Source organism: Panthera tigris, chromosome E3, assembly GCF_018350195.1.
Source record: "Panthera tigris isolate Pti1 chromosome E3, P.tigris_Pti1_mat1.1, whole genome shotgun sequence".
NCBI lineage: Eukaryota > Metazoa > Chordata > Mammalia > Carnivora > Felidae > Panthera > Panthera tigris.
This window is the reverse complement of record NC_056675.1, coordinates 5,677,167-5,704,897: the sequence shown is the minus strand read 5'-3', so window position 1 is coordinate 5,704,897 and position 27,731 is coordinate 5,677,167. Positions and strand designations below refer to the sequence as shown.

The following is a 27,731-nucleotide window of genomic DNA, read 5'->3' as shown; positions in this document are numbered from 1 at the left end:
ATAGGCTTATAATTTATAAATGAATAATTTATAAAGTCTACATATGCGTCTGCCATTTAACTTTTTTTAAGTTTTTTTTAATGTTTATTCTTAGAGCACAAGCAAAGGAGGGGCAGAGGGAGGGAGACACAGAATCTGAAGCAGGCTCCAGGCTCTGAGCTGTCAGCACAGAGCCTGACGAGGAGCTCAAACTCCTGAACTGCGAGATCATGACCTGAGGCGAAGTTGGACGCTTAACTGACTGAGCCACCCAGGTGCCCCTGCACCTGCCATTTAAGTCCCCATATCAGAGGAATATTGGCATATGTATAAATTCCTAAACTTTAAGAGGAGGTTCTGTATTGTAAATTGTACTAGCTTATAGAAATTGTTGTAAGAAAAGCATTCTTTTTCTTAGCTTTGACATAACTATGTGTGCAAACGAAGCACTATAATTAGTAAAAACTGGAGATGTAAAAGCTGAATCGTCAAACCAAGATTAGTCAGTTGAACATTTAGTGCTTTCTGATTGCATGGTGGGCACATCCTGAATATACATCTGAAACATCATTGCCTATTTTTCATAACTTTATTATATTTGCCCGATCTGTTACATTTTTGAAGTATATGAAGAGAAAATTATCTTGTTTAAACCAAATTTTCACAATTAGTCAAATTGGTCTTCTCCTTAAAGGATATTGTGTGTGCCATCAACTCAGGATGGAGAGAGTGTGGGAGTCCTCATTCTTACACTCTCAGCTATAGCCAGAGGAGAGCTGGTCAGGGGCCATAGCAACTGCACAGGTCACAGTGAGGGGCAGTGGCTCAGGAGACCCAGAGGGCTTTGCTTCACCACCACCATCATTGTTGATAGGGCCTATTCACATTCTCTTAAAAATGCTGGAAGAGCTATCTTACTATGTTCATGACACCGTGCTAGGCCCAAAGTTATGTGTCAGAAACAAACTCACTAAGTTCTAATGTACAAATATAGGAAGGGAAGGGACTTTGAAGCATGCCAAGAAAAAGTGGCTCTAGCAACAGCAAAAGGGTGTGGCCTCTATGACAGGCTGAGGAAGGAGAATAGGTAAGTAAAAGGGCGAGGGATATGCCAACGATAGGTGTAGTTCGAATCATGATATGAGCTGGACTTGACTTTCCAAGCACACTGTGATGCCGTGGTGGAAAACAACAGCCATGGTGGGTGATTGGGTAGACTCCTTGTTAGTACAAGTGGGGTTCTGACAGTTTTTGATCTTCAGCCACTTGGGAATAAATGTACTTCCTTAGGTACTCTTTTGCGTTCCAAATGACTTAACAAAATTATTAAAAGTAAGGATGCGAACAAGCACATGAAAAGTTACTGGATATCATTAGCTATTAGGGAAATGCAGGTCATAACCACAATGAGCACTTCATAACCAACAGACTAGCTATAATTTAAAAGACAGGGGTGCCTGGGTGGCTCAGTCAGTTAAGCAGTTAAGCGTCTGACTTCAGCTCAGGTCATGATCTCGTGGTCTGTGAGTTCGAGCCCTGCGTCGGGCTCTGTGCTGACAGCTCAGAGCCTGGAGCCTGCTTTGGATTCTATGTCTCCCTCTATCTCTGCCCCTCCCCCCCCCCAAATAAACATTAAAAAAAACTTTGACAATAACAAGTGTTGGTAGAGCTGTAGAGAAATCGCAACCTCTGTACATTGCTGATGGGAATGTAAAAGGAAGCACCGGTGTTGGAAAAGAACTTGCCTCAGAATTTTAACAGAGTTATGGTGTGAGCCAGCAGTTCCATTCCTTAGCTCTTTACATGCCCACATGAAATCTTAGTAGTGCTTTTCACAATAGCCCAAAGGTGGAAACAGCCCAAATGTCCAGCACCTAGGAATGGATAAACAAAATGTAGTATGTCTTTATAATGGGATATCACTTAGTCATTAAAAGGAATGAAATACTGATATGTGCTACAACATGGGTGAACCCTGAAAACATGCTAAGTGAAAGAAGCCAGATAAGGCCACATATGAGTGCATGGTTTCATTTATATGAAATTTCCAGTCAGCGAATCCATAAGAGAAGGCAGATGGGTGGTTGCTAGGGACTGGGGGAGAGATGGATGAGGAATGACTGCTGATGAGGGCAGGGTCTCCTTTTTGAGGGGTCAAATGTTTTTCAGCTGGATAGTGGTGATGGTTGTACAACATTGTAAATATTCTAAACATTGCCACTGATAAATTTGTGTTATGTGTATTGTATCCCCCAAAATCAAAAAAGGTAAGTATGCTGATCTGAGAAGTTCCCAGCACAGGGCATCCTAGTAAATCCCTGCTATAAACAACATACTAGACATATTAATTCAGGAGGCTAGTTGCACACGTTTCCCAGTCCCATAGAAAGTGCAGGCAGCCCAGCAGCACTATCATGACCATCTAATCATGTACGACTTTATTCCCAACTTTTCAGCAGAAATCTGAAAATCTGAATTAGGACCCCAGTTGGTCAGAAATATTTTAGACAGTTTGCTCTGTGCTGTGCAGCACGTCTCACACATGCTACCTCCTAACGTTGCAGTAACTTGTGAAGAGTTTTATTTGGCCCCGACTCAGTATGAATAGCACAGTAAATGAATTTTGCTGGCGCCAACAAGAGTTCAGAAATCAGGAGGCTCATGCGGTTCTCCCAACAGTCCTCTGAGTTGGGGATGTTCTTCCCATTTTATATGGACAAGTAAACAGAAGCTTAGTTTAAGTAACTTGTCAACCTTCACACAACTAATTAGGAGTAGAGCTGGGGGTGTGTTGATTGCATGGAGAGTGGAGTGCTTCCCCCAGACTCAGGGAGCATCAGCCTTAGGACCTCTCAGGTGCAGCACAGCTTTTAAAACCCTGTACTTAGGTCTGAATTTGTGATTTTGTATTCCTTAAGGAGGACCCCACGGAAGTTGGATTTCTACATAGGGAACAAATTATGAAAGTAGTCTTTGAAATCTGGAAGACTGGGCACATGACAGAAGGATTTGGATCCCCTGTTCATTGTTCCTTAAACCCAGTGGAAAGAAGAAACAGGAAACCAGAATTTGATTCAGTACAGGAAATGGCCTTGGGACATGTCCTATAAAACCTGCAAAGGAGCTGTGAAGATGTGCTGACAACAATGTGTCTAGAAGGACTCTGAGGTGGGGGAGGTGTCCTAACCCGTCCTTTAGCAGAGTCAGCTGGAGGGGAAGGCTGGTGAGGCAAGTATGTGAGAAGTAGATACTCTAGGATGAGCTTAGAAATGTTTGTTGGTCAACCAAATGAGTATCTCATAAGGGTACTGGGCTTCTTTCAGTCTAATGTGAATCAGGTTTCTCTAGGCTCTCTTGAAACCATGGCTATCATTTACAGCATTCATAAACTTGGCCCTACCTTCAAGATATCTACAACATAGTGAGGGACATTAAGAAAATATATACATACGTACCTTTAATACAGGAGTGAGTGCGAGAGTAAGACATACAAAGGCTACAGGATTTCATGGGAAGAGATGATTACACCCGAGTGGGGTAAGTGGAGGGAAGCTGAGTGTCAGGGAATGCTGAATATCATGATGGTCAGCATTGGAGGTAGAAAGGGTGGTGGTTTCTGGTTGGGGGAACAATTGGGGGAGGGATATATTTCAATTTGCCTGGAATTTAGGACTAAGGATCATGGGTGTAATGGGTACAAGTTGAAGTTGCAGCCTTGTTATTTTGAGTGCTGGCCTACAGATTGTGTTTGTGTCATTTCAAATTGAAATTAAAAATTAGTAAGGCTAAAGGATTTTGAGTTATTAAATGCTGACTAATAGTTCAGGAGCATGGGTTCAAAGATAAAATAAAAACTGGAAGATGACTAAAGAGCAAATTGAATGGCAAGCCCTTTACAACTCAGAACTGGACTCTTAAGAGTCCAGAATAAGTCTCCCCCCTGTGACTCTTGAGTGAAGTGAAGCTGATATATAGATGACTCAGGTATTTATAACTCAGAGCCATGGCTGATAGTCAGCAGCTTCCATTTTTCTAACAGAATTTGTGACATACTAAGGTCTCTTTCCTATGTGTGTGCGGGTGTGTGATTAAGTATTTTAATCTTACCTCACTTTTATTTTCTCAGTCCTGCCCAACTTCCCATTTCATGTTAATATTTTAAATAACTTATGAGTCCTCTAAGACGTTTAGAATTATACTTTCATTTTATAATGAGCATTTAAATATACTTCAAGTTTTTAAAAAATGTAATACCTACTGAAAAATGAACCTAATAAACACATTTTCTACCTTTATTATTTTAAAATGTTTGTACATAATTAAATCTGCGGCTATATAAACTACTTTGTTCGCTGCTTTTTTAAATTTAGCACTCCACTTCTGTTTCTTTGTGTTAATAAGTAATCGGTTTATTCATTGTTTTTGATGGCTGCCTACATTTCACTTTACATTTTCTTCTGTTGGTACCAAGGCAGAGCCATGTGTAGGGACTCCGAGGGGGAGAATTGCCATATAAGGATGAGTACAGGGTTTGTTTCTTTTCTGTTGTGAAAAATTGCCCCTTAACCAGCGGGGGGAAGGAGGGGAGTCATTGCATGGTATGTTGAAAAGCACATTAAAAAAAGAAAGCACAGGGGCTCCTGGGTGGCTCAGTTGGTTAAGCATCCGACTTCAGCTCAGGTCATGATCTCACAGTCCATGAATTCGAGCCCCACGTCGGGCTCTGTGATGACAGCTCAGAGCCTGGAGCCTGCTTCAGATTCTGTGTCTTCCTCTCTCTCTGCCCCTCCCCTGCTCATACTCTGTCTCTCTCTGTCTCAAAAATAAATAAAAACATTAAAAAAAATTTTTTTTAAAGAAAGCACATAAAACCAAATATTCAGTAATCGAGGGATTATAGTAGTTTTTCTTTCCTCGTTTAAATCACAGTATAAATGAGCATTTACTATCTGGTAGCTTTGCTGCAGTCACTGGGGAGAATACATAGAAGTCCCTGCTCTCTGGGAACTTACTTTCTAGTGGGTGGTAAACGAACATGCCTAATATGCCAGATAGTAACAAGGCGAGGCGCCGAGTGATGGAGGAAAAGGATGGAAAGGGGCCATTTTAGGGAGAGTGGTCAGGGACATGCAGTTAGGAGGGAGCGCCACAGGCAGATGTCTGGAGAGACCATTCCAGTGGAGTCCAGCAAGTACAAAATTCCTGAGGCCTTGTGAACTTGGTCACAGTGTGGAAGCCAGTCTGGTTGAGACTCAGTGAGGATGGGAGAGTGGGAAGGGATGAGGCTACAGGTACAGCAGGTGCAAGGGTGGGGCCGGGTCACATAGGGGTGGGTGTTCATAAGAATGTTGCCTTTTAATCTGTGGTGGGGGTGGGGATCCGCTGCATGTTTTGAGCTCAGGTGTGACTTGGTTTGACTTAACATTTTAAAAGCTTCTTACTGGCTTCTGTGCAAAGAATAGAGTGTAGGAGGGTGGAAACAGGGAGACCGGTTGGGAGGCTGTTGTGCCAGCCCAGCTGAGAAAGAATGGTGGCTTGGACTGGGATTGAAGGTAGAGTGGGGTTTGCTGTGCACCGGATGACAAGTGTGGACAAGGGGGTATGGTGAGGCGGGGGCGGGGGTGGTGGTGGTCAAGGTTTGCTTTTAGATGTGTTGGGTTTGGGATGCCTAGTAGGCAAGTGGAAATGTCAAGGCGGCAACTGGAAATGTGAGTCTGGAGTTCACTGTGTGAACGTGTAGTTCTATATCCCTGTGAACAAGTCGGGCCCTGTTTCGCTTGCCCAACCACATTGATGCTTAACACTCCATGCCCTGTGGCTTCCCTCAGTAGGAAACCAACAATTACTGAGGATCACGGCATGCCAGGTGCTTCGTTTCTGTCTTCTCCTTTGATTCTCACCAGGTCCTGTGAGGGGCTCTTTATTTACATGTCCATCTTACAGATGATATATGTAATGGATAATCCTGTTTGTATGCCTCCCTAGTTCCCTTCCTAAAACACTTTTTAGTTTGTTTCCAAAGTTCAGGTGCATGGAGCAGATACCACTGACCACTCCGTTTGGGAGGTAGGTCGTGTGTGTATACGTACGCACGTGTGTTTGGATCTTGGTAGTTGGGGGTAGCTGATTTTCATGGGGTGCCTTGGGGAGTCAGCCCCACCACTTTGGTTTTACTTCCTGCATGACCCAAACACTATGAACTGAAATGGCTTTAAGCAACCAGGCCAGGCCTTACCCAAGTGATGCTGCCCAGCCCCCCAGAGGTAGCCTGTTCCATTTTCAGACAACACTAATAATTAAAGTGTTCTGGCTGATGTTGAGTAGATATTCCTTTCCCTGTAATTGACACACACTGGGCATCATCCTGTCCTTGGGTACCAAGTAGAGAAAATGTGACTCGTCTTCTACATGGTTTCTCATTGCATATCTGAGAGAGGATGCAGAGTAGTTGAGAGCACAGGCTTAAGATCAGACGTGAGTTCACATTCCAGCTCTCCCACCTTTTAGTTCTTGTGTAAATGTGGGAAAACCCTTGAACCTCTTACAGCCGTGGTTTCCTCCTCTGAACAGTGTGGGTAACAGCAGTACTCCCTTCTGGGTTGTGAGGACTAACTAGAAAAGGTCACCTCTGTACAGCAGTGAGCACAACTCTGGACACAAGGGAAGAACTCAGTCAATACGTGTGAGCTGCCGTTACCTTTGAGGATCTTACAGTGTGTGCCGGTGTGCCATCTTGTCCTCTCAGGTAGAGAAGGTGAGAACAACATCAGAACTGCAAAAGCAGAGTTACTCTCTTCTCTGTGTTTCAGTTCTTGTGGAGTAAGCAGTCTAATAAAGGGAGTCTGTATTTTGTGTAAACTCCCTTAAATTCTCATCATATTAAGACTACCCAATGTCTAACATCTTGGAGTGTGTGGTTTTAGATCAAAAGAATAAATCGCTTTCCATCTGAAAGTTGGGAGCAGTAGCCTTTCTTATACTGTTTTTAAACTTGTTCAATTACAATTGGTTGCTTAAAACAATGAAAATCCTTACTTCTTCTTCACTTAAATTTTTTGAAGTGTATTTATTTATTTTGAGAGAGAGAGAGAGCATGCGATCAGGGGAGGGGCAGAGAGAGAGGGAGAGAGAGAATCCAAACAGGCTCCATCCACACTGCCAGCACAGAGCCCGATGCAAGCTCAAACTCATGAACCGTGAGATTATGACCTGAGCCGAGATCAAGAGTCAGACGATTAACCGACTGAGCCACCCAGGTGCACCAAAAATTCTTCACTTAAAATTTTTAAGATGGTTTTACTCAGTAATACTGAACTGAAATAGCCCCTTAGTGCCTTCTTTACCTACATATTGTCCTTGTCTTCATGTGTTGGGGTCCTGTTTCAAAGTTTTAAAGAACTTTTAAAACTTAAGATGTAGCATTTTTTAGCCTTGAAAATCCTGTAATTAATTAGTGACACCATAAGGAATAACTAGTTTTCAGTTTCATTCATTATTGATAATACACCTGATTTCATTTTTGTTAGTATCAAAATGGTTGTATTTTAGCCTTAATCTACTAATCAATGAAAAAATGAAGATGAATAATTAATGTTAACTTACTAATAGCTTGTAGAAAACTTTTAATCTTTTGATGCTGTTTTTTTACATTGACATGTAAAGAAAACAATTGCTTGTAATCTGTATATGGATGCAAAATTGATAAATTATTCCTGGGTGATATATAATTGATAAGCTTGAATAAGTTAATGTCCTTTTTTTTTTTTTTTTGAGAGAGGGCACAAGTGAGCGAGGGCAGAGAGAGAGAGAGACTCCCAAGAGGGGCAGAGAGGTGAGGAGGGAGAGAAGCAGGGCTCGAGCTCACAAACTGTGCGATCATGACCTGAGCCGAAGTCAGATGCTTAACCAACTGAGCCACCCAGGTTCCCTAATGTCATCCTTTTAGCTAAAATAAGAGTAGTACATTAAAATACACCTCAGGGAATATTTTTCCTTCATTGCAAATCCTGTGCTTTGACTTGACAGTGCTTGTGTACAGCAGGTGGACTAAATTAGTGTAATTGCTGATCAAAAATGAAGTAGGAAATAAACTAATTTGCTTCCCGAATCAGTTTATCAGTCCTAATGACAGAACTGGCACCTAATTCCCGAATCTTCCCCTACATTTACATAATATTTGGTTTAATTTTCAGAGAAGATGTCTCTACTAGGTATTACCTTAGGTGATGAAAGACTTGGTTTCTGATATTGGGCGTGCATTTGTTCTCTGCTTCACTGAAAAGACTTGAGTTTAAATATCCAGGATGTTTTCTAATGATAATTCCCATGGAGATTAAGTCTCTATGCAAAGATAACTAATATTTTCCTTTTAAAGCATTTTTATATATAAGTTAAGAATTAATTCATATATGGAGTTTATTGGTTTTCATTTATTCTTCCTTCACACTTTTTGTCATTCCCTTTCTTAAAAAAGAAAAAAATTTATTGTTCCTTTCTCTAGCTACCTTCTTTTATTGCCAAACATCCAAAATAAGTGGTTTATACCAACTTCCTCCTTTCTGTATTATCTTTCCCTTCCCTTCCCACTTTTCACCAGAAATCAGAAGCTAGAAGGGAGTCTAGCATTGGGTGTTTAGTGTGCGTCTTGGTCTTGGAACCTTTCCCTTGTTAGCACACTTAATCCTCGCAGCCTGGATTGCCAAGTGTCCAGAATCGAACCCACATAGTCTGGTATTATAGCTTTTTGTTTGGCAGAATGAAAATTTTGTAAATAAAAATGTCCCTTGGTTTTGGTTTTTGTTTTTTTTCTTTTCTTTTCTTTCTTTTTTTAATATGTTGTTTATGGCTCAGGATTCTCTGAGACCAAACCTCAGGGTTACTAAACCTTGGTGATTGGAAACAAAAGATGCCAGGAATTTGCTCCTGGAGGCTCTGCGGATGGAAACTGGTCTGTGTGGGTGCCAGCCCTGGCTGAGAGAGCTTGTTCTTCCGGGGCTTAGGATCCTACAGATGGATGCTGGGTGCTCACACTCCAGATGCAGCCAGCGTCTGTACTGCCACAATAGAAGCCTCTCCATCTAGATCCAGTTGTTGAGTAGATTAAAAAGAGAGAGAGAGAGAGAGAGAAGGCAAGTTAGGGATCAGGCATTCAGGTTTAACAGAAAGCATTCTTCCTGTAGGACTTTCTGTGATACCTACGTGTATAGGAATAAAATAAAATACTACAGATACCACCATATGATGGGTCAAACTTCTGCCAGATTTTCCTTTCTCTGCCCTACTATACTACTTTATGTTCTTTCTCACTGCAATTACCCTCTAATTCATTTGTTCAGTACACTTACTTATTGACTAGACTTTTAAGGACTGTTATGTGCTGGGCAGGCACTGGTATCACACAGGTAACTGAGAATCAGAATGCAAGTTCTTGTCCATGAGTAACTTCTAGAAGCATTCAGACTCTGCATGTGTTTTCCTCGGAACAGGGCAGTGCTTCCTAATCACTGCTCGTTCCAGACGGCTGTTGTTTTGTGTTATTTTGTTTTTAATAAATTTGTTTTTTTAAAGAAGTTTTAGGTTTACAGAAAATTGAGCAGATCTTACCCAGACTTCCCACATACTCCTCTCTCTCCCACTCAGTGATGAACCAGTATAGATACATTGCTATCAACTAAAGTCTATAGTTTACATTAAGGTTCACTTTTTTTTGGTTTGTTTTTGAGAGAGAGAGAGAGAGAGAGAGAGAGAGACAAAACACATGAGTGGGAGAGGGGCGGAGATAGAGGGAGACACAGAATCCAAAGCAGGCTCCAGGCTCAAAGCTGTCAGCACAGAGCCGAACACTGGGCTCAAACTCATGAACCGTGAGCTCATGACCTGAGCCAAAGTCGGACACTCAACTGACTCAGCCATCCAGGTGCCACAAGGTTCACTTTTTGTGTTAACATGAGTTTTGACAAATGTTTAATGACATACGTCTACCATTACAGTATCCACTCCCCCACCCTCCTTGGCAACCACTGATCTTTTTATTGTCTCCATAGTTTTGCCATTTCCAGAATGTCATTTAGTTGGAATTTTGTAGTATGTAGCCTTTTCAGACTGGCTTCTTTCACTAAGCAATATGCATTTAAGCTTGCTCTCCATGTCTCTTCGTGGCTTAATAGTTTCTTTCTTTTTTATCCCTGAGTAATATACTCAGTTGTGTACATGTACCACGACAGTCTATCCATTCATCTTGGTTGCTTCCAAGTTTTGGCAGTATGAAAAGGCTGCTATTAACATTCATGTACAGGTTTTTCTGTGGACAAAAGATTTTAAGTCATTTGGGTGAACACCTAGGAGCACAATTACTGGATTGAATAGTACGACTGTTTGCCTTTGTAAGAAACTGCCAAACTATACCATTTTTGCACATTCTCGACATTTGGCGTTGTCAGTTTTCTGGATTTTAGTCATTCTGATAGCTGTGGAGTGTTTTTTTTTTAATTTTGGGTTTTTTGTTTTTGTTTTTAGAAAGAGAGTTGGGGGAGGGGCAGAGACAGAGAGACTCTTAAGCACGAATCCCAGTCACTTCTAGCTTTTGATTTAAAGTGATAGGTGTGGGGCACTTTGGTGGCTCAGTTGAGCATCCAACTCTTGATTTTGGCTCAGGTCATGATCCCAGAGTCATGGGATCGAGCCCTGCGTTGTGCTCCACGCTCATCCTGCCTTTAAGATTCTCCCTGCCTCCAGCCCTCTCTCCCCCCCCCCCGCCCCTCCCCTTCGCTCACACATACACTCTTTCAAATAAAAAAATAAAGTGAGAGGTGTATGAATCTTTTTTTCACTTGAACACTTAAAGGCCATTATAGGGTTATTAATTAACCTAATATAAATATTGTTGTATCTCAGGGAATAGGGAGGCCAGAGGAGAGGAAGTGAGGGAGGGGAGCTGTTGGTCAGTGAAGCAGCAAGAACATAACATTTATTAAGTCTGCCATCTTATATGAGTGAGATTAAAAGCACCCCAAAACTATTCTAATAGTAGTATCAAAGATCATTGATCACAGATCATAGTAACAAATTCAGCAATGAGAAAGTTTGAAATATTGTGAGAATTGCCAAAATGTGACAGTGACAAAGTGAGCAAATGCTACTGGGAGATGGTGCCAATAGACATACTTGATGTGGGGTTGTTACAAACCTTCCAGTTTATAAAAAATGCAATATCTGTGAAGCACAATAAAGCAAGTTATTCCTATAATTTGTGTCTTCTCTCTTTTTCCCTGGTTTAGCCTAGCTAGACGTTTATCAGGAGCATTTTAAAGAGCTAGCTTTTGGTTTCATTGACTTTTCTTTATTATAGTTATCCTATTCTCATTTATGCTTTAATTTTTATTGGTTCTTTTCTTCCGCTTGCCTTAGTTTAAATTGTTCTTCTTTCTCTGGCTTCTTAAGTTGGAAGCTTCGAGTATTGACTTTATATCTTCTTTTCTAATACATGCATTGAGTGCTATAAATTTCCCTTGAAGTACTGCTTTTGCTTGCATTGCACAAATTTTGATATGTTGTGTTTTCATTTTGTTCAAATATTTAAAAAGTTCTCTTGTTTTCTTCTTTGACCCCTGTGTTATTGAGAAGTATGGTGTTTCATTTCCAAGTATTTTGGGATTTTTTTTCAGCTAGATTTCTGTTACTTGTTTCTAGTTTAATCCCACCGTGGTCTGGGGGCATTTTTTTGTATGACTTCCATTCTTTTAAATTTGTTGAGGTATGTTTTATGGTGCAGAATGTGGTCTGTCCTGGTGAATGTTTTGTGTGAGCTTAAAAAGAATGTGTATTCTGCTGTTGCCTGGTGAAGTTTACTCTGTCATTTAGATTCAGTTGATTGATGATGCTGTTCACTTCAATCATCCTGCTGTCAGTTACTGAGAGTATTGAAGTCCACAGTGATTATTATAGTGGATTCATCTGTTTCTCCTCACAGCTCTGTCAGTTCTTCCCCATGTATTTCAGCTTTCTCTTAGTGGGCACGTGTACATGAAGTCTACTCTGTCAGTCTCTCTTTTAATTGGTACATTTAAACCACTTATATTTAAAATGATTAGTGATGTCATTGGATTAACATCACTGTACTTGTTTTGTATTCTTTGCACTTGTTCATTATCTTAAAACAATCTTCCCCATTTCCTGCACTTTCTGGTTTTAATTGAGCATTTTATATTCCATTTTATCTCCTCTCAGCATACTGATTATATTTAAACCTTTTTTTTTTTTTTTTTTTTTTTTTTTTGGTAGTGGTTGTCCTAAGGTTGGGTAGTATACAGGCAATCTAGGTCCACTTTCAAACACCACTGTATCACTTCCCAGGCAGCACAGGGTCTTTATGCAGAGTGTTACCAGTTCCTCCCTCCTAACCTCTGTAGCACTGCTGTTATTCATCTGATTTATCCATAAGTCATACCCACTCCATATGTTGTTGCTATTACTTCAAATAAACAGTTATCTAGTGTATCAATTAAGAATAAGAAATACAAGGTTTAATTGCTTTCATTCATTCCTTTTTTTTTTTTTTTTTTTTTAATTTTTTTTTCAACGTTTTTTATTTATTTTTGGGACAGAGAGAGACAGAGCATGAATGGGGGAGGGGCAGAGAGAGAGGGAGACACAGAATCGGAAACAGGCTCCAGGCTCCGAGCCATCAGTCCAGAGCCTGACGCGGGGCTCGAACTCACGGACCGCGAGATCGTGACCTGGCTGAAGTCGGACGCTTAACCGACTGCGCCACCCAGGCGCCCCACATTCATTCCTTTTTTAATGCTCTTCATTTCTGTCAACCTTAAAAGTAAAATAGCCAACTAGTTGACCAGCAAAATGAGTTTATTTGGGAATTGCAGTAGGGGGTACGCAGACTATGACAAACCATAGGCAAGTCCAGAAAACACAGGAGAGGGTTTGCTTCTACAGAGGAAAGGACAAAGTGGGAGGGGCTATTTGGAATGAAAGCTCATTGGAGGAGGGCGAGAGTTCAGGTTTATGGTGACTTCTCATTGGCTGAATTGTTGCTGGGCTGGAGAAAATCTTCTTTCCTCCTCCTGCGGGTAGTAGGCTTCTTCCTGTTGGGAAATTCAGACATGCTGCCTTTTCCCTGCTGAGGTCTGCAAACGGCACAAGTGGTTATGGGCAAGAACTACCCCCTTGGGGGCTTTCTGACTCCATTTGAAATGAGGTTTCCTTTACTCATTTTCATTTCTTTATGTAGCACCAAGTTTCTGTCCTCTGTGATTTTCTCTGGGAAGAGCTTCGAACTTCAGTTTTCCTCTGATGTCCTTGCTTTGTCCCATCCCACTGTTGTCTTTCAGTTTCCTCCCAAAATCCTTCTAAATGAAGTCTCAGATGTAAACCCTGTTGATGGATGCTGTAGTAGTGAAGTATTAGGGAGGGGGATAATTCTATAATTCTAGGTTTAAATCTCCATTTTTTGTTTTGTGGGGTGTATTTGATTTTTAGTGGGTCAAAATACCTGGCATAAGGCCTTAGTAAAACAGTTTATTCTGAGGCCTCGCCTTCCATACACAGAACAAAGCAAGAACAGAACAATGCTGGGCTGATTTCAGAACGGTTATTTTCCCCCTCCACCTGCCTGTAAGCCCCGTGGGCATTTTCTCCAGTCTTCAGGGTAGGAACCTGGTGGGGGCTCCTAGAGGTAATACTCATGAAAGTGCTAGACTCCTCCCCTAAGACTGAGCCCTCTGGATTTTTTTTTTAATTTTTTTTAATGTTTATTCATTTTTGAGACAGAGACAGAGCATGAATGGGGGAGGGTCAGCGAGAGAGAGGGAGACACAGAATCCGAAACAGGCTGCAGGCTCTGAGCTGTCAGCACAGTGCCCGACGCGGGGCTTGAACTCACAGACTGCGAGATCATGACCTGAGCTGAAGTCGGGTGCTTAACTGACTGAGCCACCCAGGCGCCCCTGGAATTTTTAGCTCAAGCTGGTTCGTGCTGAGCCTCCAGCAACCATCAGTTACAGTTGAAGAGTTTCTAGCAGTACTGGCTCCAGCATTGGTTTCTGCTGCCAGTAAACCAGGATTCTCCACATTAGCCTCTCTCTGGTTTTCAGGGCAGATCTTTACCTGTGAACTTAATTCTCTACTGAATCTAAGAAGCACTGTTGTTTTTCAGTTTATTTAGCTTCTTGATGTGAGTAAGAGAGTAATGACTTCCAAGTTCTTCACAGAAACCAGAAGTGCCCTTGGTGGTTGGTTTCTAACCAGCAGTGGTCAGATGTGTCTGTTCTCCAATGGATCGTTCCTGGTACAGTATAACTATAGAAGAATTGTCAACACTTAAAACTGAAGTGCTAAGTATTCTGTTTAGTAAAGGAAAAGGCTCTGAGGTGGAGGAAAGAGTACTGTGTGTATTCCTTTTTGATAATAGTGGTAAGGGAAACAAAGGCAAGAGAAATGTAGCTTAAATCTCCTCAGAGCTTGCAGCCCACTCATAAACACTTGAAACATGCAGACCATGACCTTCCTCAAGCAACTCATGGCTGCCTTACTTCCTTAATGTTTTTGTTTTATTAAAGACTAAAAGTAACCTTATCTTAACAGCAGCTAGCCCCTCAAGGTCCTGAAATCCTTGCTTTCAAATTCCTTAGAGGCTACGCTATCCCTTACCTCCACTAACTTAAAAGTATATAATCAGTCACTCCTCGCAACCCTAGTGTGGTTCTTTCTGCCCACGGGTTCTGTCCCTGTGTTTTAATAAAATCATCTTTTTGCACCAAAGACATCTCAAGAATTCTTTCTTAGCCATTTTCTCAAGAATACCTTCAACAGGAGATGGACAGTTTTTCCTTTGGGGACCCTAGGAAGGGGGAAAGAAACATGAGAGGAGCACTGAGCTGAGTTTAGGAGAGGTGGGTGTCCATTTGTCTATTTTAGTAAATTTTAGGAATTATTCTGAAACATTTTAAGCATACTAAAGTATATTAAAGAATACACAGATGTGTACATGTAAGGAACAAGAAATATTTAAACAAATGTGGTAACTAGTTATAAGTTGACAACCTAGTATGTGGGCTTTATTTCCAGAAAACAAGTACTCAGAAAGAAAGCATGTTGAAAAGCATGTGGGCCCATTCTGTTGTTGTGTTTCATGCATTATTTAACTTATTTGCTACTCCTGTCTGGATGCACACCTTACCAGCCAGTGTTTCCTTTCAGAGCTCAGGAAAGCACTGTACTCTCCTAAGCCTGTGAAGTAGATATTCTGGTTACCACCATACAGCTGACAGTACTGAGGCTGCATGAGATGACCTGGAGAGAGGTTAAAGAACTTACCAGAGGCCTGTCTGGCACCATTGCATCTTTCTGCAGATGCTTTAACCTTTACCCCATGTTTGTGCCCCTTGAGTTCACTGTGGGTGATTACAATGCAGAGCACCTCACTTTCTGAAAATGCTCCCAGTCTTTTAGCTTTCACAGTACCCCACTCTTTTCCAGCCTCCTCAACCAGCCTTTCATCTTCAGGAGCTCTTCTTAGACATCTTGTGTTCTGTCACTGAGAGACCAGCAGTAGCTGCTGGCCTTTCATTATGGAAGAACGATGTCTTTTGGGAAACCTATTCTAGGTCTATATATAAAAGTTCATTTGTTCTGTGTCTAAAGGGACTCCACTCCTCTCCAAGAAGGAAAGAATGTTTGGGTTTGTAGCTACAACTTCTGTTTGGCTCAGAGAACTTTCTCCTTCAGATCTTTGGCCATTTCTACTATTTTCTAAGATTGAGATTGCCAGAGACTTACTATGAAATAAGCAGAGCATTGGTAGGTATTCTTTCTCATGTCAACACACTTCTTTATCAACCAGCACTGGATTGATGACCAGAGCAGGTAGATCTTTTTAAAAAACTTTTTAGAAGATTTTTCTATTTTTAAGTAATCTCTACACCCAGCATGGGGCTCGAACTCATTACACCAAGATCAAGAGTCACATGCTCCACCAACTGAAGCAGCCAGGCGCACCCAGACTATGCAGATCTCTTATTCCTCATCAACATTTGTTCTCTAGATTCAGCATCTATTAATTTTGCCTGAATGAGTGTTTACTGTACTTGTTGCATTTTACTTTTAACAGAAGCCCTCCTTTCTCTCCTCTTTCTTTTTTTATGTATCTATTTATTGCTGTGGGCTCATGGGTTCCAAGGTTTTTTCAATTATTTATATATATCCTCTTACTGTCCTTAATTACTTTGGTGCTCAAACCATCCTATATTGGGCCAATAGGAGCTCCTTCAGGGTGATTCTAATTCATTCACTCATTCATTCATTCTTTCTTGTCCTTATTTTCTTGCATAAAAGTACGTTTGAGGCTCATCTTGTCCCTTCTCAATGGTGGAATCAACAGCTATTTTTTTCTGAGGAATGCTCCTTGCTTTTAGTGGGGATGATACTAGAAGCTAAGATTTGAATACTAGATGTGCTTATTGCTCTGTTGAAGTGTCATCTTGATCCTTTCAGCAAACAGATCTAGGAAATATATACATGTATACAGTGTGTACTGTGTACATACATATAAAACCATACCTGTGTATATACATACATATATGCATATATACACATGGACATATAAAAATAAGCATATGCACTTACATATTTTGGAAATATGTGCAAATATTGGCTCCCAATAACATCATCATATTTGTACATTTTCTCAATTCTGTGATACACCTAAAATAGTTCTGGAATTATTGGGGCACCTGGGTGGCTCAGTCAGTTGAGTGTCCAGCTTCAGCCCAGGTCATGATCATGTGGTTTGTGAGTTCAAGCCCCACATCAGGCTTACTGCAGCCAGCCTGTCAGCACAGAGCCTGCTTTGGATCCTCTGTCCCCCTCTCTCTGCCCCTCTGCTGCTTTCACTGTCCCAAAAATAAATAAATACTTAAAAAAATAAATAAAACAGTTCTGGAACTATTAAAAATTTTTATCAGTTTAAACTAGTAGAACACTGTATGTTTATTATACTTGAATTAAAAAAATAAATTTGGGGGTACCTGGGTGGCTCACCTGGTGAGCATCTGACTCTTGATTTCAGATCAGGTCATGATCTCAGGGTCGTGGGATCAAGCCCCATGTCAGGCTCCATTCTCTCTTTCCTCCCCTGCCCCTCTCCCCTGCTTATGTTCTCTGTCTAAAATAAAAAACAAAATTAAAAAAACATTTATTTTAAAAATAAATTTTTTATAAAGTGAGTCTTGAAGAGATATCTGCACACCCATGTTTATGCAGCATTACTCACAATAGCCAAGAGGCAGAAAGAACCAAAGTGACTGTCAACATTTTTTCCTCATGATGAATAGATAAGTAAAATGAGGAATATCCATACAGTGGAATATTATTCAGCCTTAAAAAGAAAGGAAATTCTGGGACACCTGAGTGGCTCAGTTGGTTAACCATCTGACTTCAGCTTGGGTCACGATCTCATGGTTCATGGGTTGGAGCCCCTGCTTTGGGCTCTGTTTGGACAGCTTGGAGCCTGGAGCCTGCTTTGGATTCTGTCTCCCTCGCTCTCTGCCCCTCCCCCATTCATGCTCTGTCTCTCAAAATAAATAAACATTAAAAAAGAGAGAGAGGAAATTCTGACATATCCTATAGCATAGATGAACCTTGAGGACATTGTACTAAGTAAACCAGTCACAAAAGGAAAAAAATTTTGTATCAATTTATAAGTTTATTTATAATAGTGAAGTTATACATAAACTTAAGTATTATAATTATACATTTTGGAATACCAAAAGAAAATGATCCTACTAAAATGATTTCAGAGTTTGTAAGTTTGTCATTCACCCTACCAATTTTTTTTTCCTGTCCTGAACATTGTGATAAAATGTTATAGACACTCAGGGCACCCGAGTGGCTCATTCGGTTAAGCGTCCTACTCTTGATCTAAGCTTAGGTCACAATCTCATGGTTCGTGGTTTGAGCCTCGTTTGAGCCTGCACTGACAGCACAGAGCCTGCTTGCAATTCTCTCTCCCTCTCTCTCTGCCCTTACCCCACTAGTGAGCTTGCTTTCTGTCTCTCAAAATAAATAACTAAACTAAAAAAATGTCGTAGAGACTCTATTTTGTTATCTTCCTCTTAAGATTGTGAAGTTTTATTCCAGTAGACAGTTACATTACTAGTAGATCACCTTGATTCGTGGAGGCTTACTGGTAGATTTTTTTCTGGTGGATCTATTTTGGTTTTGCCCTTGTCCTGTGACTTAGTGTTTATTCCTAAGTCCCTTCTTGATGTCACTGGGAAGCCTGTGGTATTTATGAAGCCTTTCTCACTTGGTGGGACTTGAATTCCCAACTTTGTATTCCCCCCGACAACTCAATGTGTGTCCTACTGAGAATCTCTGCCAAACTCTACATCCTTCTAACTGCTGGTTTTTCTTAGAGTCTCACCCTGTGCATGTGTAGTTTAGGTGTTAGCCAAGGATTTGAGAGGAATTTATATACAGATATCAGGTCTTCCTGCTCCATTGTGTGAGTTTATCCATTCTATAATTTATCCATTCCAGTGTTGATAGATGTTTGAGTTGTTTCTGGCCTTGGATATGTGAATAAAGCTGCTATGGACATTCTTGTGCTTCTGTTGGTAAACAAATGCACTCATTTCTCTTGGGAATATATCTAGGAGTAGAATTGCTGGGTCACAGAGTAAGCAGATTTGTTTATCACATACTGTCGGTTTTGCCTTTTCCAGAATGTTTTATAAATAGAATCATACAGTATGTAGCTTTTTTAGTCTGGCTTCTTTCATTTAATATAATATTTCTGAAATATATCTGTGTTGTTATGTTTATCAGTAGTTAATTTATTTTTATTATTGGATTATATTCCGCTAAATTCTTGAAATGAGTGTTTAGTGTTTTTCACACTCCTCTAACATATGCATTTGAAGGCTATAAATTTCCTCTAACCACAATTTTTAGTTACATCTTACATGTTCTTATATCCTATGTTTATCATTTTATTTCAAAATAATTTTAATTTCCATTGTGGTTTCTTCTTTGATCTGTAGGTTATTTAGAAGTCTGTTTCTTCATTTCCAGTATAGGGACATTTTCTGGTTACCTTTCTCTTAATGGTTTCTGGTTTAATTTTGATGTGGTTAAAGGGCATACTCATTGTGATTTCAGCCCTTTGAAACAGAGTGAGGTTTTCTTTTGATCTCTTTTTAATATACTCTTTGCTTTAAAAATGAAGTTATCAGATATAGTCTTCTATATATGTTCACTAGATCACCTGTATTTATCATCTTATTCAGGTTATCTACATTTGTACTGCTATATTTGCCTACTCATTCTACCCATTTACCAAGAGAAGCATATTGAAGTCTCCTACAATTATTGATTAATCTATTTCTTCTTATAATTCAGCTTTAGTTTAAATATGTTGAGACCATGTTAATAGCTGCCTATGAATAAAAAAATTTTCCATCTTCCATATGAACCTTTTCCCATTATGAAATCATTGTTTTATGTCTAATTCTAATAATGCTTCTCACCCTCTTTGACCACTTACTACATCTTGTTTGGTTTTAATGTACCTACATCAGCTTTCTTTTGGTTAGTGTTTGCTATATATCTTATTCCATCCTTTTACTCTCTGTATCCCTATATTTAAAGTGTATCTCTTTTAAGGAAAATATAATTGGGTGTTTTGTTTTTTTAATCCTAACAGTCTTTGTCTTCTAATTGGATTATATAGTCTATTTACATTAAGTGTAATTACTTTCTGCTGTCTGTCCTATGCTCATTTCTTCTCTTGTCCTCTTTTTGGCTGATTGTTTTTTTCCCCTCTCTGTTTGCTTGGTCGTTATACGCACTTTATTCTTTTAGTGGCTACCCTAGTGTCATCTCTTCTTAACAAAGTCAGATGCTGCCTGGCACTTTACTTTTCTCTCAGACTATGAAAGAACTTTGGAACACTATATACTTCTAATGTACGATTTCTGTTTGTCCAACTTGTTTTCTTGGGTGGACTAAGTCGTGATCAGTGGTAGAATAATTACGGTCTCCATGAAGACATTAATTAGAACTGTGGTACTATAGTTGGCCAGGTCAGAAGCTAGATTTCTGGAGGAGTGTTGGATGAAACGCTTACCCTATCACTTATTTGGCTTTATCCCTACATGCACGTTGTTTACTGGTACAGTATTGACACTCACCAGAAAAGAGCACCTCCAGTTGCATCCAGGGACTGTGGGTGGGCAGCCCTGAGGGCTATTCTTAGATGCTGGTAAAGCTTTCAAGTTGAGTCACGTGTTCATGGTTACTAATCTGCCTCTGTACTAATTCCGTGCTGGTGACTCTAATCTGTGGGATACATACTTTTGTATTTAACATAGCCATCTGCGTGTAGTTTGCTTTTACTTCCATTATATTTTCTCATCACGTTTGATATTTTAAAAATTGTCAGAAAAAGTATATCCTTTTTCCAGTGACTTTTTGGTCAGGTTTACCATAATTCATGTAACTTTAGGTCCACAGTAGGTTGGCTTCTACTGTCTCATTTTATTGTTTGATTCCACTTGAAGTAACAGGGAGGAAATCGTGTGTGACTCACTCCATCATTGCTCTGTGCTTTCTGGAAATACTGTGTTCTGATTATCCATGATCAATTATAAATGAAAAAGAGTCTGTGTGCCTACACGTTGAGCACCTGTTCTGTGCTACTCATGTCTGTTAATAATCTCCCTCTGGTTTCTCTAAATTTATGCTGTGAATTGATGAAGAATTATCTAGTTGTCAGGGTGCCTGGTGGCTCAGTGAGTTGAGCGTCTGTTGATTTCCTCTCAGGTCATTACCTCACAGTTCATGAGATCAAGCCCCACATCAGGCTGTGCACTGATAGCACAGAGCCTCTCTCTGCCCCTCCCCCGACTCACACTGTCTTTCACTCTCAAACTTTAAAAAAATGGATTATCTAGTTGAAAATATATTAACAGTCCAACAACTAATCTGTATTTCAAGTGAAAACTTTTATGTGTTCATACAAGTAATACTCTTTAATTTTAGTTATTTAACTTTTTAAATCCATTCAGCTTAAATTCGTATCTTTATATAGTATTGTCCAAATTATTGGACATGTTTATTCAAAGTTCCTAAAACTGATAGTGGACATCAACTTTTAGTTATGTCAAATTCATGATTTTGAAATATGTATATATGTGAATCCTTTAGTAATGCTATTTAAGAATATAATTTACTCAGACTGAGTCATATTACTGTACTTGGGTGTTTCTTCCCAGAATGTGTACTCAGAACCTAAAAGGGAAAAAGGAAATGGTTGATCAGTACATATGGTCTGTGATTTCTGGGACCAGCACATTGGTTCCTGTTTGGGTGTGTGTTTAGTTCTGCTCCATTAGAATGTGGGCTCTGCTCCACCCTCCTTTTCAAAAAAATTTTTTCTTCTCAAATGTAATTTATGAAAAATTAGGTTACAGGGCTAAGAGTAAATAAACATGTGCAATGCCACATTTCAGACATAAAGGAACACTTGCTATATTTAAGAATAAACTTCTGTAGATTGAACATAAAGACTTTTCATTTTCTGTTTCAAGATACACTTTTGGCAGCTCCCATAATCACAGTAAAGATGTTTTCTAATCCTTCTTTGACCGAGGACTCCGTGGCTGCTGCTATAAAGTCAGCATTTAAATTCCACGAACTGTAAGGGGCAGGAATAACCAGGATAAGGTCGGGTGTTCTGCTCCTGGCCACAGAGTGAATGGGCTGTTTCAGTGAGCCTTTCCACCCAGCTGCCTACAGGGAGAAAACCACGAGGTGGGAGGGGCCTCGAGACCAAGCACCAGGTTCAGCAGTGCTGGCTTTCACAAGAGTGCCACACTAGCACAAGCTTTTGTTTTGGCAACGTGCTTCTCAGAGATCCACATTATATACGGTTGTAGAGATAAAGTTCATGACCATATGAAAAAAAAAAATTGTGAGTGCTTTGATTCTAGCTTGAGTCACACTGAGTGATTTAAGCACAATTATTTTTAGACTTTTTAAAAAAAGTAGATCTGACTTGCCAAGAATAGAGTGCTTAATTTTCAAATAATTGAAGTAGGGGGTTTTTTTGTTGTTACTGTTTTTCATCTGTAGCCAAGAGTTATTTATGATTTTAAAATGGATGTGAAAGTAACTCAGACTATTTCAGTGTCTGAAATCACTAAATGATAAAATGACATTTAATATAATTATATTCTCGGGCATGTGAAGGCTTCCTTTGTGGTAACTCTGAATTATTTCATGTTGAGCTTTAGGAGAACGTAATTATGGGAGAAATGAAGTCAATGTCATTAAGGATAGAGAGTAGGTATCTTGATAACTTGGTGTGGTGGGGATGCGGCTGGCTGTGTGTCTGCCCCCTCCCTTTGGTTCATCCAGCAGGCTGTTCTGTTAGAGGTTCCTAGAATCATAGGCTGCTTAGGGACTTAGGAGTTACCTGTCTGTAACTTTGTAAGGTTCTCTCCTTACAGGAAGTTCTCTGTCCCCACCACCTGCCATGGTTATCTTAAGCAGCATTGTCCACAGTGGGCTTCATGCTGAGGAGGTGGTTTATCTGGGATACCATGGGTGGGGGCCAGGGGAATGAAATGTTACATCTGGTTTTGAGGGATCTCTGGCACCTGTGAGGAAGAAGATCCAGAAGAGAACAAGCTGGGAGTAAAGAGAAATGATGGGCAGGGGGACACTCCTAGTCCAACTGGTGGGTTTGAATGTGTTGCTGGGTGGCAGATTACGGTGACTCTTCCCCACTTGGCCTGGGACAGATGATTGAGTGCACATAGATTTCACATGTCATTTCCACATATCTTCTCTCCACGGCAGGGAAGGGCCAGCACATTTGTTGCCCAAGGAAGCAAGATGAGTAAGGGGCATGATTTCACCCTAGAGGTTGGCCCAAGTGATGACACCACATGCACAAGGGATGCATCTTTGTCATTGAGTGTGACACATGGGTGAATTGTCGACCCCTTGTGACTGGCTAGCTGGCAGCCAAGAGCTGGGGCTAGAGAATATGGGGTGAGCTCACTTTTAGACATGTTGACCATGATGTACCTCCTGGGACATCCAGGTGGACAAACATGTTCAGGAAGGGATTGAATTTCTTTTTCTTTTTTTTTTTTCTTAAATTTTTTAAATGATTATTTATTTATTTAGAGAATAAATAAATAAATGTGCATGAAAGCGTGCACAATTGGGGGAGGGCAGAGAGAGAGAATCCCAAGCAGGTTCCATGCTGTCAGTGCAAAGCTGGATGCTGGGCTCAGTCTCATGAACCATGAGATCATGACCTGAGCCAGTATCAAGAATCAGATGCTCCACTGAATGAGCCACCCAGGTACCCCAGAAAAGGGTTGAATTGGGGGAAACCTAGACTGTTTGAGAGTCAGATGTCTTAAACTGTTTCGACAACAGGGCACTCATTTGTGTAAAGGTGACAGCTGAAGTCATAGTCTAGTTGGTATTCTTTCTCTTTTCCCATATCCACCACAGTCTTAATTTAAATTCTCCTTCATCTACAGCCTTTCAGTTCACCCAAGGAATTCCTTTCTATCTATATCCACTGAACTGTAGGGGACCTACCCAGCACATTTTCTTTTTATTTAGTATGGTCTGGTGGTTATTCCAGATGATTCCATATCTGCCAGGTCTTAGGTATCAGACCCATTTGGTTCCTACAGATAAATGAGCAGGGAGAGAGAGGCTCTTGTTCACCTTTATCAGAGTTGAAGAAATTCAACCACTTCCTGAACACGTATGTCCCAGTAGGTACCTCACAGTCAACATGTCTATCACACTGCCTCAAACTGCCAGAGATGTGCTTTGCAAGTCAAATGATCATCCTGCTGCCTTTGGAGTAAGGCTCCTTAGTCCTGGAACATTCTCTTCTGTCCTGTGACTGTACTTGTGTCAGAGACTTGGTGTAGTCCCGGGAGATACGAGGCAGAGCACTGTCCCTGCTGCATTTTCCCATGGCATTAATATTTTCCAAAAGGACACAAGAATGAGAGAAAAAATAACCTTTATCTTTTATGCCTGACAGATAATCAGATTACTCTGGGGATTAGATAAAAATAAGTCATTTGTTCCTATAGGTAGTTACTATAATGACCATGATAATCTTTTGTAAGTGAATTTAAAAATTAAATCAGATAAATAAGATTCAGCTTAGGGAGGGAGTAAATATAGAAAGCATGATGTGAATTTGAAGACAAAAGTTGGCATTCTTTGGGTGAACAATGTTGTGGAGTGAGTTTGCGAGGGGCTGTGTCCCTCTGGAACCCACCCTGCCGTGGGTGTGAAGTCAGTGTTTCTGACAGGCCACAGGGCCTGATGCTTCCAGGCATTGAGGGCAGTGATAGACTGTGCTTCATTCCATTATTTTACTTTCTTTAATATCTTTACAAAATCCACCCAGTGACTCTCCCCCCTCCCCCCAACATCTGGTTTTATTCACAGGCCAAGTTCTCATAGAGATTTCAAGTACCCACAAGAAACTCAATGAGAGTCTTGATGAAAATGTATGTAAACTTTTGATACTTACAAAATATATTTATTTTACATTAAAAATTTGTTTTGCTTAAAGATTCAAAGCTGATGTGAATTTTTCATTTTCTTTTGTTAAAAGTTCAAAAAATTCCATAAAGAGATTATACATGAGCTGGAGAAGAAGACAGAACTTGATGTAAAATACATGAATGTGAGTACACGGTTTTGCTCCACCTCCGTGGGTGGAGGTAGGTGTGGGGCACAGGGGCCTGGCTTTCCCAGGAGGCTACGCTTGCCTGGTCTCTAAGCCCTAGGAGAACTTTCTCTCACTGTGTATCCAGCAGCAGCAAATACGGATAGAGATTAGTATTGAGTATATACACAGATGCATGAAATAGACAAGGTGCCTTCCAGGGCCCCATTTGCATTAACACCTGGGATCTTTATTAAAAAGCATAGAGGACAATATTGGAAGGAATCCTGCTTCTAGAAAGCATTGTCTTCAAAGTACACATACATGGGGATGGCATCTGCATCTGTATTAGTGCAGCTGTTGCTTTCACAAACCAGCACTTGAGGACGTGAGACGTGCTTGGTGTTCTCCCAGTCATCACAGACTGCTCCTGCATGGTGTCCCTTGCCTGTCACCCGGTATTGATGATTCCAGCAGTTTTCTCCGTCTGCCTGACCCTCCACACACAGGGCTCTTTCCACCTCCCTTACCTGCTGTAGAGTAGCTACTTTCTTTGCCACCCAAAGACCCTTTCTCACCAAGGCCCCATGTGGCAGTAAGCAGTGTAGGTTACCCTGAAATTGCCCTGCTGCCCCTGTGTGCACTCTGGAGGGACCTCCAAAAGCTGCTGAGGTAGATGTAATGGCAAGCATTTTCCATACGTTATCTGATGTTTATCCCTATAGAAACTCTTATGTAGATACTCTTCTTATCCTCACTGTACAGGTTAAAGGGAGAACATGGGTTTTAGAGAAATTAAATAATTGCTGAGATCACACAGGAAATGAAGGATGATGCCAGAATTCTGACCTAGTTCTATTAGGCTCCCCAAACACTTCACTACACAGCACCCAAAATAATTGGTTGTGATTGCAATTGTTAATTTTGTTTCTTAAAACTGTAAGTCATAAAACAGTCAGGAACATTAAATTGTTTTTTTATTCCCCAAAGTACTTACCACTCAGTGTCCTAAAACATTGGAGAGAACAAGAAAGAAGAGACATTGTTATCCTACAGGAGCTGCCCTTGTGGTCAGTGGCCCCTTCTGTGAACGGGGAACTTGAGGACAAAGTCACACGTTGAAGTGGAAGGGAGGGAACGGGTGTGCAGGGCCACGTCCAGTGGAAATATTGGCAGCAGTAACTGCCCAACAGTTTGTATGGTGCTACACTAAAACAAGCACAACATTTCACTTACAGGCAACTCTTAAAAGATACCAAACAGAACACAGGAATAAATTAGATTCTTTGGAGAAATCTCAAGCAGAGTTGAAGAAGATCAGAAGGAAAAGTCAAGGAGGACGAAATGCGCTCAAATATGAACACAAAGAAATTGAGGTGAACTTTTCAGCACTTCTTTATTTTGTTGTTGATGACTTGTGCAGTTTACAGGGAAGCTTGCTTACCTCACTCAGCCTATACTTTCATCTGCTTACTGCTCTGCTGCTGTTGAAGCTTACGAGCATTTTTGAGTTGGTATGAGCTTAAGGCCACAGAGTTTTCCAGAGTCGAGGATAATTAGTAGCCTCCTAAGAACATGGGCATTTTTTCCCAATTCAGGGGAGGGTGGTTAGCATTACTATCCCCATTTTACAGATGAAGAAAATGAGGCTTAGGCTAAGTCACATGGTTGATACTTAGAACTGTGGTTTGAATTCGAAGTTTCTGGTTCTAAAGCTGTTGATTTTCCAACAGAACACAATCCTGTCCCTGAAACATAAAGTAATATTTTGTGCAAATTGCCCAGCATAGAGTGGAAGGCCTTTGGCAGCGTTCTTCTGCACATGAGTCAGGGATCTTAATGAGAATGATAATACCTGCTCAGATCAGGCTACCACTTTGTTATTTTGTCTAATGTTTATCTGCATTTAGTATTTATTCCATTATCAAAATAAACCAAGTGTAAAGATGGTGGAAGATAAACGTCTGGCTGTGCAGCTCTGATTCCTCATGTCATACTTGTATAATTATTATTTATTTTCCTAGTATGTAGAAACCGTTACTTCTCGCCAGAGCGACATCCAGAAATTTATTGCAGATGGGTGCAAAGAAGCTCTGCTTGAAGAGAAAAGGCGCTTCTGCTTTCTGGTTGACAAACACTGTAGCTTTGCAAATCACTTACATTATTATCATTTACAGGTGGGTTCAGATGGCAAGTTGTGTTGCATTATTAATAATTTCATATTCAAATGCCCTAGAAATTACTTACCTTCCATATGTGCCTCAGTGTAAAGTGATGGGCCTATTTTGCCAATGAGAAGACTCCAAAGAAAGAGTTTTGGCCAACTTGAATATGTAAACTTTCAGAAACGTGGATGAAATGGTCAAATGTTGCTTATAATATTTAAGTAATATATCCATATTTAAAATATTTCATAAAATGCCTAATAATTGAGAAACAGCACTTTTTCTTTTCTCACCTATGAGTCTGCTTTTCTCAGACTCTCTCTGATGCATCCTCAGCATCAGTGTCCTCACCAGAGCTGTGGGATGGGCCCCAGTGGGCCCCAAGTCCAGCCCACCTGGGTGGTTTGAGATATTCACCTTGGGAGTCCATGTACAGAAGTGTCCCTGGAAGTTCTGTCCCAGCATCGAGACAGTTGTTGTGGTTACTTTTTTATCCTCCTCAAGGTGTTTCCTCATGATCTCATCAACTGAATGACTGGCTTTACGGCCCTGCTTCCAGCACACATAGTTTTGAGGTTATGTCCCCAGAAAGCATTACAAAATATGTGTCATTTCCCTTTCCCTTTTTTTTAAATTATAAATTTTATTGGGCCTGTGTAAGCATCCAAAACTAGCATTGAGTGAAGTCAAATATTCATTGTTATTTGTAATGTAATTTACAACATTACATTATTGTTGTATGTATTGTTGTATGTATGTAGAGTGCTCCATGGTAGAAGCTTTGTAAGCACTTGCATATAAGGCAACGTCCTCTTTTTCGGGGGAAACAACTTGGCCCTATCTGTATGCATCAGGCA

At 40.5% G+C, this 27,731-nt stretch overlaps 1 protein-coding gene across 3 annotated transcripts in view; it reads left to right on the top strand.

Annotated features, from left to right (window-relative positions):
* Positions 1-27,731, top strand: part of BAIAP2L1 (BAR/IMD domain containing adaptor protein 2 like 1) — a 92,667-nt gene that overhangs the window by 43,125 nt on the left and 21,811 nt on the right. For 2 of the 3 annotated variants that reach the window (XM_042972197.1, XM_042972198.1), the window contains exons 4-7: positions 24,487-24,548; positions 24,656-24,727; positions 25,948-26,085; positions 26,734-26,886. In XM_042972197.1, the coding sequence (XP_042828131.1) occupies positions 24,487-24,548; positions 24,656-24,727; positions 25,948-26,085; positions 26,734-26,886 (425 nt within the window). Of the gene's footprint in view, positions 1-3,482; positions 3,517-24,486; positions 24,549-24,655; positions 24,728-25,947; positions 26,086-26,733; positions 26,887-27,731 lie in introns of those variants that run through there. The other variant, XM_042972199.1, reaches the window with a different exon arrangement.